This window comes from Globicephala melas, chromosome 6 (genome assembly GCF_963455315.2).
Source record: "Globicephala melas chromosome 6, mGloMel1.2, whole genome shotgun sequence".
Classification (NCBI taxonomy): Eukaryota; Metazoa; Chordata; class Mammalia; order Artiodactyla; family Delphinidae; genus Globicephala; species Globicephala melas.
This window is the reverse complement of record NC_083319.1, coordinates 66,560,719-66,576,243: the sequence shown is the minus strand read 5'-3', so window position 1 is coordinate 66,576,243 and position 15,525 is coordinate 66,560,719. Positions and strand designations below refer to the sequence as shown.

The 15,525-nt window shown below is 33.3% G+C and overlaps 1 protein-coding gene across 4 annotated transcripts in view; it reads right to left on the bottom strand.

Annotated features, from left to right (window-relative positions):
* The window catches only part of CNTLN (centlein), a 331,593-nt gene that overhangs the window by 182,161 nt on the left and 133,907 nt on the right, over window positions 1-15,525 (bottom strand). For all 4 annotated transcript variants that reach the window (XM_060300962.1, XM_060300963.1, XM_060300964.1 and 1 more), the window contains 2 exons: window positions 9,451-9,609; window positions 5,491-5,685 (listed from right to left, as the gene is read on the bottom strand). In XM_060300962.1, coding sequence (XP_060156945.1) covers window positions 5,491-5,685; window positions 9,451-9,609 — 354 coding nt within the window. The remainder of the gene's footprint in view (window positions 1-5,490; window positions 5,686-9,450; window positions 9,610-15,525) is intronic.

Genomic DNA, 15,525 nt, shown 5'->3' with positions numbered 1-15,525 from the left:
TATAGATAGCTAGTGGGAAGCAGCTGCATAGCACAGAGAGATCAGCTCAGTGCTTTGTGACCACCTAAAGGGGTGGGATAGGTAGGGTGGGAAGGAGACACAAGAGGGAGGGGATATGGGGATATATGTATACATATAGCTGATTCACTTTGTTATATATCAGAAACTAACACAATATTGTAAAGCAATTATACTTCAATAAAGTTGTTAAAATTTTTTTTAAATCCCCAGGAAATAGAATATGGATAATAAATAAAGTTTAACCTTAAAAAAAAAAAAAGAAGCTTATCAAACTGCAAGAAGGATGACTACAATGAAAATCATACCTGGGAACATCACAGTTAAAGTGCTTAAAACCAAAGGTTAAATATTCAGGAAAAAAGCCAGCCAAAACTGACAGATCACATTTAAGTGAACAATGAAACAAATTTCCAGTGATACTGTGAGAAACAGTGGAGTCCAGAAGACAGAAAAGTGATGTTTTTAAATTGCTTTTTAAAAATATATAAACAGTCAATTAATCCAGAAAAAGGAAGGAAATGGGAACAGAGGAACAAAAAATAGGACAAATGGAAAACAAATGGTAAGATGGTACACCTAAACCCAACCATATTAATAATTAAATTTAAGTGCACTAATGCTGCAATGAAATGGAAGAAATTGTCAGAATGAATAAAAAACAGAATCTTACTCTGTATACACACTTTAAATATTAAGACACCTATAGATGGAAATTTAAAGAATAAGAAAAAGGTAATCCTCCCATGGAAAATGTAACCATTAAAGAGACTGATTGGCTATATTAACATCATAAAATTAGATTTCAAGTCAACAGAATATTATTATAGTTAAAAGTGACATTTTACAATAGCAAAGGGTTCATTTAATTAGAAAGAAATGACAATCATAAATATATATGCCCCTAATAAAACAGTTTTAAAATACATGAAGCAAAAGTTGACAAACTAAAGGGAAAACAGAAAAATCTACAATCATACTGGAAGATTTTAACACCTCTCTCAGCAACTGAAAGCAAAACTGATTTAAAAACTAAGGATAAAAATCACTAAAGACAGAAGATCTGAACACTGTCAACCGCAATGACAAAATTAATATTGATATTTAAGGAACACCCCAGTCAATACCTGCAGATTAAAAATTATTTTCAGGTATAAATAGTACATTCATCAAAACTATATGCTGGACCATACAACAAGTCTCAATAAATTTCCAAATACAGTAATCTTATAGAACACTATCTCTGACCATAATGGAAGTATATGAGAAGTGAATAAAAATAAGATATACAAGGAAAAAACACAAACATTTCAAAAGTAAATAACGCATTTTCTAATAACCAAAGGGGCAAAAAGAAAATTACAAGGGAAATTAGAAACATTTCTAACTGAATATTTATTTGTAAAGTTGACAAGCTAATACTAAAAGTTCTATAAAAAAGCAGTAGAGCAAGAGTCTACAGAGCATCCTTGAAAAAGAACAAAGTGACTTGCAGTACCCGCATTTCAAGAGGTACTATACAGCAACATGTATTAGTGGGTATTTTTCTGGACTCTATTCTGTTATACCAATTATTTTGTCAATCATTACGCCAATACCACACCATTTTTTCTTTTTTAGCTTGATAAATAGGTCTCAAAATTGGGTAGTGTTAAGTCCTCCAACTTTATGTTTTACTATTTGGTTGGTCAAAAAGTTCGTTCAGGGTTTTCCATAACATCTTATAGAAAAACCCAAATGAACTTTTTAGCTAACCCAATACTTTATTTTGCTCTTTTAGGTCCCTTGCATTTCCCTATAAATTTTAGAATTGGCTTGTATTTATCTAAAAACTATAGCTTTCTGGAATTTTGATTGGGATTACATAATAAATAGATCAATTTGGGGAGAACTGACATTTTGACAACATTGTATCTTCTGATTCATGAACTTGGCCTAGCTGTCCACTTACATATGTCTTTTAATTTCCCTCTGGTATGTTTTGTACTTTTCATATTTTATCAAATTTATCCTTAATTATTACACAAGTTTTGATATTCTTATAAATGGTCTTTTTCAATTTCAATTTCTAATTATTTGTTTCTAATATTTAGATATATAATTGACTTTTGTAAATTGATGGTATCTTGCAACACTGCTAAATTTTTCTACTATTTCTAGTTGTTTCATCATAGATTCAGTACACTTTGTATACGGATGCTCAGGTTCTGTGAATAAAAAGAGTTTTACTTCCTTATTTCTAATCAGCATGATTTTATTTGTTTCTTGCCTTACTGTAGTTAGAATCTCCAGTACAATGTTGAATATAACTGACTTGTTCCTTATGTTAGAAGGAGAGCATTCAGTGTTTAATAAGAAAGAAATATGTTTTATACAAACTCTTCTAGTGAAGTAAAAAAGAGAGAATACTTTGCAATTCATATTAGGACACCAGCATCACCTTGATAAAATCTAACAAGAAACATTCAAGGAAGGAAAAGTACAGCCCAATATCCCTCATAAATATAGATGTAAAAATCCTAAGAAAAATATTAGCCAATTGAATCCAGCAATATGAAAATAATAAAACATTACAACAAAGTTAGGTTTATTTCAAAGAATACAAAACTGAATTAATAATTGAAAAACAATCAATGTAATAACCATGTTAACAGAATACATGAGAAAAACCCTAGCATTATCTTAAAAGACATTGTATACAATTAATACCTGTTCATGAAAAAGCTTTCAAACTGTGACTAGATGGGAACTTCCTAATACGATAAACGACATTTACAAAAAAACCCCATAGCATATAGAGTGTTTAAAGGTAAAATACTGTAAGTTTCAAAAAGAAGCAAAACTAATCAATGATGATAGAAGACAAAGCTGGTTACATTGTAGGGGTAGCCACTAATTAGGAACATTATGGAGGTTTACTGAATACTGGTAATATTCTACATCTTGATCTGAGTGGTATTTATATGGATGTGTTCAATTTGTGAAACGTCATTGAGTTAAACACTTAAGGTCTGTACACTTTAGTATTTGTATGTTACACTTCAATAAAATCATTTACAAAAAATTTCAAGTGTTTTCATGAAACTAAATTATCCTTAAAGTTATAGTGCTAAGTGCCAACATGGCCAAGACACTTTACAGAACAGTAAGAAAGTAATCTACCAGATATAAAAACTTACTATGAAGCTATACTGATTAAGATGATGTAACATTATCCAGGAATATAGAGAAAAGAGTCTAGAAAGAAACTCAATATACTGAACTAGGATATATGATAGAGGTAGACCAGCACTACACAAGAAAAAAAGTGGATCATCCAATGGGTTGATTTGGAAAAACTGGCTACTATTTGGGGAAAAATAAATAAATAAAAATGGATCCTTACCTTATACTGTATGTGAAATACAATTCCGAATGAATTATGAACATAAATGACATAAACAAAGCTTTAAAACTTTTTGAAGGAAACAGAGGTGCAAATATTTCCATATTTGGGGTAGGGAAGAATTTCTTAAATGAGCTCTAAGTATAAAAGATTAAATTTTCTAAATTAAAATTAAGAATTTCTGTTTATCATATGACATGTTAAAGAAAATGAAAAGACAAGGTACACACTGAGAGAAGATACTTGCCACACATTTAACTTACTAGAGATTAATATCAAGGACATTTAAAGAACTTTTACAAATCAATAAGAAAAAAATCCAGTACAAGAATGGATAAAAGACATAAATAGACATTTTGCAGAGGAGGGCACTCACTTGACTAGTAATTGTAGGAAATACAGCCAAATGCATTGTTGATATGAGTAAAATTGATGAAAACCACTTTGAAAAATAAGTGACCAGTATTTTGTGAAAGTTTACATTTTCACACCCTAGACCTAGGATTTCCATTCTGAGATAGTTAATCCACAAAAATGCATGCAGGTGTGTACTAAGAGTCATGTACAAAAATGTCAATTGCAGCATTATTCATAACAGCAAAAAACTGGAAATAACCCTAATACTCATCTACAAATGAATGGACAAGTAGTTATGATATAATCACATATAACAGAATATTTTATATCAGTCAAAATAAATGAAGTTATACAAAACATCATAGATGAATCTTAACACAGTGATGAGTCAAAATTGCCAAATCCCAGGAAACAATACAATTTGAAACATTTTTATAAATGGCAAAACTAAACAATATTCTATTTCCTCATAAATTTATATGAGATAAAACTTTCTAAAAAATAATCAAAATGATCAATAGTTCAGTAGTTACCTCTGGTGAGAGAATCAGGGTACCAGTAAAGGGTGAAGGATACAAGTAGATATAAGTTATTAGTAATTTCCTACCCTTGAATTAGTTGGTGGGACCAACAGTGTTTATTATAACAAAAAAGTAACAATTAAAATAAATATGCATGTAACATAATACTGTGTCATGATACAAATCTTATGACTAACCCAATTCTGTGCACCTGATGTCCAAAAAATTCAATATAATACAATACAAATTAAAAAATCTTATGTTTGAGTTGTTAGCAAGACAAAATATGCTGGGTTGAAAAATTACTGGATCATTAAAGTTAAAGGATCATTAATAAACATTTAAGCTCCCAATTACGTACTTGTGTTAATTTCATTTCTTTAAATTCTAACACTTGAAGTACTGAGTGCCTTAAAAACAAATAACTTTATAGGAATAAGATTGTTTTATAATACATATTTAGAGATGACAGTTACCTTGAAAATTATCTAAAAGAGGTACCACTGGATATTTTCTATGTGACAGGCTCTGCATTTGACATGCATTATACCTCATTAATCCTCACAAAACTCTTATGACAAAGATACTATTAATATCAACATTTTATTTGTGAAGAAACTTTGGCTAAAGGGTTAAGAAATTTGCTCAAGTTCACAAAGGTCACAGGCAAAGCTATAATTTGATCCCAGGTTTATTTGAATCCTGAATCTGCATATTTATCTATACATTTGTACTACCTCACTTAATAGGACAAGAATAGGTAGAAACGTCAACTGATCTGTCCAAAATCATATATCAAGATAGTGATAGAACTGGGATTAAATGGTATTAACTACCACATACCAGGAATTATGGCAAGTACTTTTATGCGACTTTCTATTCAATACTCTTCTCATTCCATTACCCCATTCAATAAAACGTCTCGAAGTGGACATGACCTATTAATTTCCTCTTCATTATCATATATCAGCCAAATGTTTCATCCCAATAACTATACCAGATACACCCTGTGTTTCTATATGCATTTCTATATGAATCCACATTGTATATAATATTTATGTCTACAGAGTACAAAAAATAGCACAACATAAATCTGCCACACTTATATTCTAATATATGCAAATTTATTCAATTTTTGTGTTTTAGTCAATTATACTAGAAAATTTAATATGATATTATACTGGGTAACATTTTTAGAAAATGTCTCACCTGTTCTGAGTGGTCTGAATCACATTCTTGAGGTAAAGGATAGAGTGCTCCTTGTGACTCCTGAAGCTTTTCTTTTAATTTAGCGTTTTCCCGCTCTTTTTGAAATAGCTTATCCTGAAGATTAACAACACTTTGTCGGAGCATAGCTTCACTTGATTTTGTGGTTTCAAACCAAATATGTAACTCATTGTAAAGCTGTTTCAAAACATATATCCAAATTTATTAATAATCAATAAAATAGTTATGTCTATATATTTACACATATGGTCTATATATGACATACTCATTGCCCTCAAGTTATTTTAATAGTCTAAGAGGAAAAACAATATAAAAACATATGGGAAACTAAATGATATAATCACATACCAATACAAAACTCCAACTGACGTTAAAAAGACAAGATGTTCTATTGGCCAGTTGTAATACAGGGGTGCAAACATTTTAAGCTAGCTATGTTAATCTTCATGATAAAGAACTGATTTAAGCTGTGAGAGGTGAAGAATAAAGGCAGTAAAAAGGTCATCTATGCAGATAACTGGGGGAAGAGATTTCAGGCAGTGGAACCCAGTGCAAAGACCTTGAGGGTGAAGAATACCTGGTATGTTCAAGTGAAAAAACAAAGTTAAATGTGGCCAAAGCAGAGAGATTAAGAAGCGAAGGCAAAGATGAGATAAGAGGGGTAATGCAGAGCCAGATCATGTAGAGTCTCACAGGTTGTAGTAAGGACTTCGGCTTTTACTTTTAATCAGACAAGAAACCAGTGGAGGTAATTTAAGAGAGGAATGACCTGATTTGACTTACTAAGTTTTAGCAAGAACATTCTGGCATCTATGTTGAGAATAAACTCAAAGTGGGTAAGGTCGGGAGCAAAGAAACGAAGTAGGAAACTACTGCAAACATTCAGGTAATGCAAGTTAGTGGTCACAGCAGGGGTAGTGGGAAGTAGTAGGATTCCAGACACCCTCTGAAAGCAGGGCAAACAATAGCTTAGTTTTGAACATGTGAAGTCTGAGATGCCCGTTAGGCATCAAGTTAAAAGATGCTAAGTAGGCGATTAGATATACTCTTTCCTAGAGTTCAGGGAAGAGATCCAGAGCAGATAATCAAATCTGGGAGTGATCAGCATATAGACAGTATGGTTTTGAAAGCCTAGGTGAGTAGATAAAATCACCTAGGGTATGAATTTAAAGAGAGGGAAAAAAAAGAGGTCCTAAGATTTTGGCTTGGAACATTTTAACATTTAGAGGACAGGGTGACTAAGGAAGACTAGAAAGCAACAGAAAAGAAACAGCTAGAAACTGAAAGAAGAAAATCATACAACTGTTATATGCTGTAAGCCAGAAGGGAAAAAAAGGGTTTCAAAGGACAGAGTCATCGACTGTGACAATGTTGCTGGTAAGTGAGGTAAGATGAAGACTGCTAAAAGATTACTGAATTCAGCAATATGGGAGTCACAAATGATTCTGCAAAGAGAAATTTTAGTGGCGTGAAAGGGGCAAAAACTTGATTGGAATAGGTTCAAAAGAGAATGGAAGAAGAGAACTTTGAGACAAGTTAACTCTTGCAAGGAATATTGCTGGAAAAGGAAAGAAAGGAAGGGAAGGAAAGGAATATAGTAAGGTCAAGACAGGTTTTTTGTTGTTGCTTAATTGTTTTGGTCTTCCATGCAGATCAGAGACACAACAGCATGTTTTTATGTGGTTAGAAATGATCCAGTAGGGAAAACTGACACCGTAGAAGAGATGTGGAATGCCTCCTTCTGAAGTTTATAAAAAAAAGTTGAGGAGGGAGACCTCAGTAATCAAATTATACTCTGGTAAATCCACGCTGTACTTTACATGTTTCTGTTGGAGCATGGGGAGGAGGAGGAGAGCAAGAGCTATACATACTGTCATGGAAATATACTCAAGGCATATTATTTGAAAACAGCAAGTTAACGAACAATAAGGATAGGATAAATTAATTAATATTAAAAATGTAAGATACCTAGATTGGTGATATGTATATATGTACACAGACACAGTATATAATGCATGAAAAGGTCTGGAATGACTACTCAGATGATTACCCCTGGGGAGGGGAATGAAATGAACTGGGATGAGTGGAAGAGAACTCAAATCTGTTATATTAGCATTATCAGTACTTCTATATCATTTCAAATTTTTATAATAATATATTTATGTAATTCTTATATAATTAAAAAGATGAAATAATTTTAAAATATTCTGTTCTTCTAGAGGGACTCTAGGATACACTCTCAAATATTAAGAGCAGTAAAGTCTGGGGCAATGGCTTCAGGCAGGAGGGCAGAGAACTTTATTTTTTTATACGCTTCTGAATTTTTTGAAAATTTATCACAAGCATGTATTACTTTGGTAATAATCACTTCAAATAAAAATGCTTAAGTATTCAGTTGTTTGAAATGATATAGAATCTACAAAAGTTCTCAGGTAGGGTATTAAAAAAATGGTTGCTCTCTGCAAAGGCTGCTAAGGAGGATCAACCAAAAAGTAGAATTAAGGCTGAAACAATTTATCTTAAATTTTAAGTTAAGCAAAGCTGAAAAAGGAATCTTAGAACAAAAGATTGAAAAAGTAAATAGCAAAGGAAACACTGCCTTTTTCTTCCACCTTACCAAGTTCTCTCTTGCTAACTGAGAGGAGAAACAGCAAAGTATTTGCACATGAGAGAAAAGAGTTATGAACTTTAACAACAAGCAACCCTAAAGACATATTTTAATATAACTTGCCATGGGTTAGGGACTTTCAAGCAAAAATCAAGAAAGAGAAAGAAAGGTTTGCGTTAAACACCTACACAGTGAAAAAGAGAAAAGAGTTAAAGTTACTAATAAGGTCCAATTTTTCAAGTCAATTTATCAACGGAGTCTGGTTTAGAAACAAAAGCATAATGGGCCATCCCGCTGTATAAAACAAAAAGGTGGAGCTGTTCTATTCAAAGTGGAGAGGATGGACACTACCCTGATGCTTGGTGTCATCCTCGTCCTGACAGAAACTCGAAGGAAACACAGAATTTAGTCGAAAAACCACAGTTACAAAGCATCATTTGAAAGTATGTGTTTAAAGTTTACTTAATAGTTATTTATTTCATATTAATTATAGATGTTGAATTTCCACAGTGCTTTTTTAGGAGAAGAGTAAGCTTAGACAGAAATAATCCCCAAATAACATAGACTGCACCATTTAACCTCTCTAAGCCTTGGCTGCCTCAACTATTAAGAGGAAATAACATCAATCTCATAGGGTTGATCTGTGTAGAAAATAAATTATTTCTATAAATGTGTACACCACACAAAACATAAAGAATTCAATAAAAGTGTTTTTTAATTACTAGCTGTAAGTATTGCTGCTGTGTCAGCATACCTAAATATCTGGGTAAGCCTTCTTGAGGGGCTCCTTAAACAACTGTAAAGTAAAATGACTACTTAAAAGAAACACACAAAATAAAGAGAAAGATCCTTGGAAAATATTGATCCTAAAGACCTCATCAGCATACCCATTTGTGTTTGTGCAGATTTGCCAATAAAATAATGTGCAAATTCTACAACTGAAAGACTGCTTTAGGTCATAAACTAGAATCATACTTGTTGAATAATTTCTCATCATAGAAGGCTGAATAATCCCATTCTCCAAATCCTTCCTGGTTTGAGGACTACAGTTCTAGTATGTTTCATAGTAGATATCAAAACTCCAATTTATAAAAACAATATCCTACAGAATAAATTTGCATGTATATTTTAAATGTTTCGGCCTTAACAGCCATAAAAATACTCACATAATTTTGAATATTACCAAATTGAATCATATTTCATTTTTAATTTTGAAGAAGCAATATAAAAGGGAGTAATAAAGCAATATTGAAATGTGCAAAAATTTGAATTCTATATATTTTTATAAGTTCACACATATAAATTTACATTTTTATGACAGAATAAAAGCGTACTTTTTGATATGATATACTTTCAGCTGTGTGAACATCTTCCTGGTTCCTCAGTACCTTCTGTGTGTCCATATTCAGAAGCTGAAGCTGTTGGATCAGTTCTGCTTGCTGTGCTGTATGTGCACTGTTCTGTTTGTACAGATTCTGCAGCTCCTGCAACTCCTTCCTGTGCAAAGCAAGCAATAGAGAGAAGCATGAATAAAGATCATCTTAGTTAAATAACTTTGTTCATCTAAAGTTATAGATCGGCCTCCAGTTTTTTCATCTATTATTTTTTACTGCAGGCAAACATATTAACAAGAGAAATAACATATGAAGTATTTAATATTTATCACATACACCTAGAAAGTATTGATAGAACTACTATGACTTTCAAAGCCAAATACTTATCAATTTTCTTTTATAGCTTGATAGTAATAAAAACCCTGGATATACAGTCATACTACCACCTTCTTATTGAAATTAAGTTACACTTCAGTTCCAAGAATTAATAAGCACTGATGCCAACTATCAGATAGTTCTGAATACAGGGTAACTCAACCTTTCATTTTATATTATATAGAAACTTAAATGTATTAAAAAGAATCCCAAAAGGTAAATTAAGTTTTCAAACAAAAGTTCCTTAAAGCACCACTAGTTTGTCACCTCAGGGGCCTAGGCTGGGATTCCTGTGACTCCTCTTGAAGGAAATGATGAGGTTTTTTGTCAGAAGGAAGGAGAGCAATACAAGGTGAAATCACTCCTTGCAACCCACCCAGGGTAAACTTGGTAAGCAGAAGGACAAATGAACTGGAGTGACAGTCTTCATGGCCCTAAGGGTCCAGGAAAACCACACCTCTGGGATAGAGGTTTCCAGATTCCTGTGGTGGTGAATCCTGTGTGATACAGGTCATATAAAACTGGAAAATATGTTGTAAAATAAATTTGAAGAGAAAGATATTTATAGAGATGTATTTCACAGAAGTATACATTATAGTATATATTTTGGAGACTATTTTTAATGGAGACTGTTCTTTACTTATAACCTCAAAATGGTGATTCATTCACATAAGATAAATCTTAAAAGAAAGAAGAAACATAAAAGATATGCAGACAGTTGTTGAACATGGATGAATATTAATATGGGAGAAATGAGCTCTGCTTATTTATTTATTTTTTAATTTCTATTTTGGTTTTTTTTTGCCTTGCCACATGGCTTGCAGAATCTCAGTTCCCTGACCAGGGATTGAACCCAGGCCACAGCAGTGAAAGCGCCGAGTCCTAACCACTGGACCACCAGGGAATTCCGGAACTCTGCTCTTTTACAGGTTTAGAGTATTAATATTCTCCAGATACAACAGAAACCCCTGAACCCACACAGATAGATGTACATACACCATCTGCCTTCGTCCTTTTGATATAACAAAAACAGCACAGACTAGGTAGTTTACAAAAACCAGAAAGTTATTTCTCACAGTTGGGGAGGCTGGAAGTTAGAGATCAAACTGCCAGCATAGTCAAGTGAGGACCCTCTTCCAGGTCGCACACTTATTGTTACATCCTCATACGGTGGAAGGCACTCGGGGGCTCTGAGAGGTCTTTTTTACAAGAGGGTTCTACCCTCATAACCGAAGCACCTCCTTAAGGACCCCACCTCCTAATGCCATCACATTAGGCATTAGAATTTCAACATATGAATTTTGGGTGGACACAAACATTTAGACTATAGCACTTTTTTTCTGTAACTATTCAAGAAACTGAAACCTGTAGAAAATAATAGTCCAAAAATGGGGGAAGGGAAAGAAGAGAATCAATAATGATACATGCCTTAAGAAAATATAATACAAGAGAGGGAGAGAAGAGACACATAGTAATGATTCTTGCTGAGTATTGTCATTTTTCAAGAATAACACTGGCAAGAATTATCAAAGGAGATAGGCAGTAGCTGTAGAATAAAATTCCATCAGCACAGATAGTCAAGATATGTGTTAGCCAAGAGACCTAAGTAAATGTTGCGTTTAGAAAGGAGACATGATGAAGATAATACATATCATCTTTCAATACAATATAAAACACAGAAAACGTTCTCCTCTAATAATAGAAGATAATTTTTCTTAAAGAGAGGGCCAGAATCAGTCATTGGCTTGGATTTAAGGGTCATCTGGAACAAAATATATGTATCTTTAATCAGAAGAAACACTTGAGTTGGGAGATGTTCATACTATGAGACAGTTGGGGAGTAAAAATCAACTAAGAGAAGAGCATATTCTTGTCTCTCATCTTGTGCTATTTTCTGGGCATACTCTCAGTAAACGGAATGGAAGCATAATTTTATATTATGTATAAATGTTTCTTTCTTTGTGTCTTCTCACACCACCATCTGAAAAGTAGATGAGATAGAATGTACAACAATGTTGCAAATATGAAAGTGGAAACTGATCAGTATCAAAGTAAGCTGCAAATAAGGCTTTGGAAACATATATCTGGACCGCTGGAAAACACTGAACTTGTGTAGACCTATCTTCATTTGAAAATAAGTAAAGAAAAACAAACAGGAATTATTTAAAAGGAGTGCTTAGAATTAAGAAAAAAGAAGTTTTATTGTGCATACTCAGAGGAAAATTATACCTCTGAGTAGGAGTTACTGAAGGAATTATAAGAAAGGTCTAGAAAATGTATGAAAAAGAAACCATTGCACTTCTCTTAATTATCTCAATAGAAAGTCAAGATGTGAAGATAATCTTAACAAAAATGTCTGTGAAGGTAGGGACTTTTGTGCTCACTGCTATAAAGGGACAACCTAGCATAGTTCCTGTAGCCTATTAAATATTGGTTGTTGTCTTAGACACATCTTATATACCTCTTCAGATTCAGCTCACCAGCCTCCTAGATTCTTAGTCCCTTGCTCTGCCTCAGACTATTAACTACCACTTAAGCCTATAACATTTATGCAGCTATGTGGCTCCATCACTTGAGGTCAACCAGCTGCATGCCTAGCATATTTGTCTCCTTGTACCACTTCCAGATTAGGATAAAATGCTACAACACAGGCATGGTATAAGCAGCAAACTTTGATCAATGGAAGATAAAACACAAGAAGTTTTTTTGTTTGTCTTTTTTGTTTTTTCTATCTGATGGATTGCTATAGGGCATGGTTTCTTTCTATAGTCTGTCCAGAATCAACCTGAGTGTCTAATTCAATGCACCTGATGTCTCTTCATGGCTCATCATGAAGCAGTGGCCAGCACAATGATGTGTTTCCTTGAATTACTCTTTATCCTTCCCTGCCTCAGATTATTCTTCTCTCACTCACTCTGCCTTGGAATTGAATCTCTCAAGCAAGTAATCAGTAACCTTCACTCAGCCTCTGTTTTCTAGGATATATGGGATAAGACAGTTGTTGAATGGATGAAATGATGAGGATAACATAAAGAAGAAAGATTGTTAAGAAAGAAAGATGTCATAATAGCATTAAAATCCATAATGAGAGAAGTTATGAGGCAAACCAAAACTATGGAAAGTAAAATTAATTGGTAGGTTCAAACTTGAGAAGTTTCTCCAAACACGGATTAAAAAGAATAAAGGAAAGGGTGAAAGGGTAGGTTGAGCTAAGACGATGCTGAGAACCAACGACACTTCTTCCCATCTCAAGAAGAATGTTGTGTCCGGTCTTACATTTAGGTCTCGAATCCATTTTGGGTTTATTTTTGTGTATGGGGTTAGGGAGTGTTCTAATTTCATTCTTTTACATGTAGCTGTCCAGTTTTCCCAGCACCACTTATTGAAGACACTGTCTTTTCTCCATGTATATCTTTGCCTCCTTTGTCATAGATTAGTTGACCATAGGTGCGTGTGTTTATCTCTGGGCTTTCTATCTTGTTGCATTGATCTATGTTTCTGTCAATATTATGACATAGTATGAGTGTGTTTCATGTCTGGTAATTGCAATCATTGTTGCTTTTGTTGTGGTCATCCCTTTACAATGCTTGGTGTCAGTTTATTTCTCTCTTGTAAAAATAAAATACAGTGTGTGTGTGTGTGTGTGTGTGTGTGTGTGTGTGTGAAAATAAATAAATAAATACTTTTTAAGATTAAAAAAAAGAAGAAGAATGTTAAGCTGATTAAAAATACTGTATTGCTCAGTTACAGTGATGTTTACTAAGGGATTGAATAAGCCATAGGAGAAATTAGGAATATCCCTTTAGACATCAAATTTGATAGCAAAGACTGACAAAGGGTTTCAGACAGCATCTATAGGTTATTTTGCAGTTACCAAAAAAAAAAAAAACCAAAACGTACTGTTACAAAAACAAAGATTTGCTTGCTCACATTACATGTGGCTCTCACCTATCCTAAGACCCAAACTGGAGCAGTAGACGGCATTAGTAATATGCCACTCTAATGGCAGAGGGCAAAAAGTAAAGGCAATTCAAGCAATGACTCTTTTAAAACACTTGCCAGGACATGATATACATCACTTTCACACTCATTCCACAGGCCACGTGGCTAAATCTGATGTTAATGGAGGAGAAAGCATACTCCAGCAACAGAGAAGGCCCTGGTAAAAATGGGCCTTTAAGGTGAATCAAAATTGAGTATAGGAATAAACACATCAAGAGTAAAAAGTTTAGTGAAGAGCACTGAAGCAATACAGAAAACTAAGTCTAAATATCTTTAGGCACTGTGGTTATGCATGAGGAGATAAAGGTTATAAATCCTGAGATGCAAAATGAGAAGGAGTTAAAATGGTTGAATGTATGTCCTATTTTACTAAGTGTACATAGCAGGGTATCAAATCCAATTCAAGATGAAATGTAGTTTTTTTAAAAAAAAAAACATAATTACATCAACCTCCAAAGTTTTTTTCATGCCATTTCTTTCTTAGTTTTAGAAAAATAGTTAGTGGTTCTTATAGAGAAGAAAAAATTATCTGAGATTTAATAATTCTTTCAATTTCACTTCAGTGTCTATTGTTCCATTATATCACAAAAACTGAAGTTATCACTTATTAGAAAAACATGTTCGGGACTTCCCTGGTGGTCCAGTAGGTAAGACCCCATGCTCCCAATGCAGGGGGCCTGGGTTCAATCCCTGGTCAGGGAACTAGATCCTGCGTGCATGCAGCAGCTAAGAGTCCTCATGCCACAACTAAGAAGTCTGCATGTCGCAACTAAGAAGCTTCATGCTTCAACTAAGAAGTCCGCATGCCACAATGAAGATCCCATGTGCTGCAACGAAGACCCGATGCAGCCAAAAACAAACAAACAAAAATGTTCAATACAGTCCCTTTTATCTAAGAACTTGTTTACCTACTCTTCAATCTATAAATATGTGTTGAGAAAAATATAGAACGATTCTAATAAAATTTTAATGGCTATTATTCCTCTGGGGTTGTATTTTAACTCTAATTTTTTCCCTCTATCTTCTTTGTACTTTTCCGTACTACATGTATTTTCTTATAATTCACATGTATCATTATACCTAAACAATTATGTACTTAGTTTGTTACCATATAAATATAACCCCCCAAAAAGAATAGCAATATTAATTTCAGAGGAATTAAAACTCAAGGCAAAAAATATTATACAGAAAAAAGTAAAAAGTACAATTCACAGTAAAATCAAAATAACTTTGTTGGACACTTTACCTACCAAAACATAACACATCAAAACAGAATAGCACAGCAAAAACAACAAGTAATAAAAGGAAAATCAATAGGAAACTATAGGGGAAAGAAAGATTCCATTTAAAACAGTAACAAAAACCATGAAAGAGCTAGGAATAAAAATTTAAGAAGAAAGGTCAAAACCAGCATAAGGAACAAAACATTTCATAAGGACAGAAAGGTACTGAAACAAATGTAATGGCACTCCCATTCTCTGGGACAGAAAAACTGACATCATCAAGAGGGCAATTCTCCTTCAGTTTGCTTTTAAATTTGATGCCATAATAAAATAGCAAACAAGAAATAAGCCAGTTTAACCTAAAGTTTATATGGAAAAATTAATTAAGCAATAAATGTCCAGGAAAGCTCTGAAAAAGAGCAGAAATGGAGAATGCACCACATATTCTCTTATCCAATATTCATCATCTCTACAC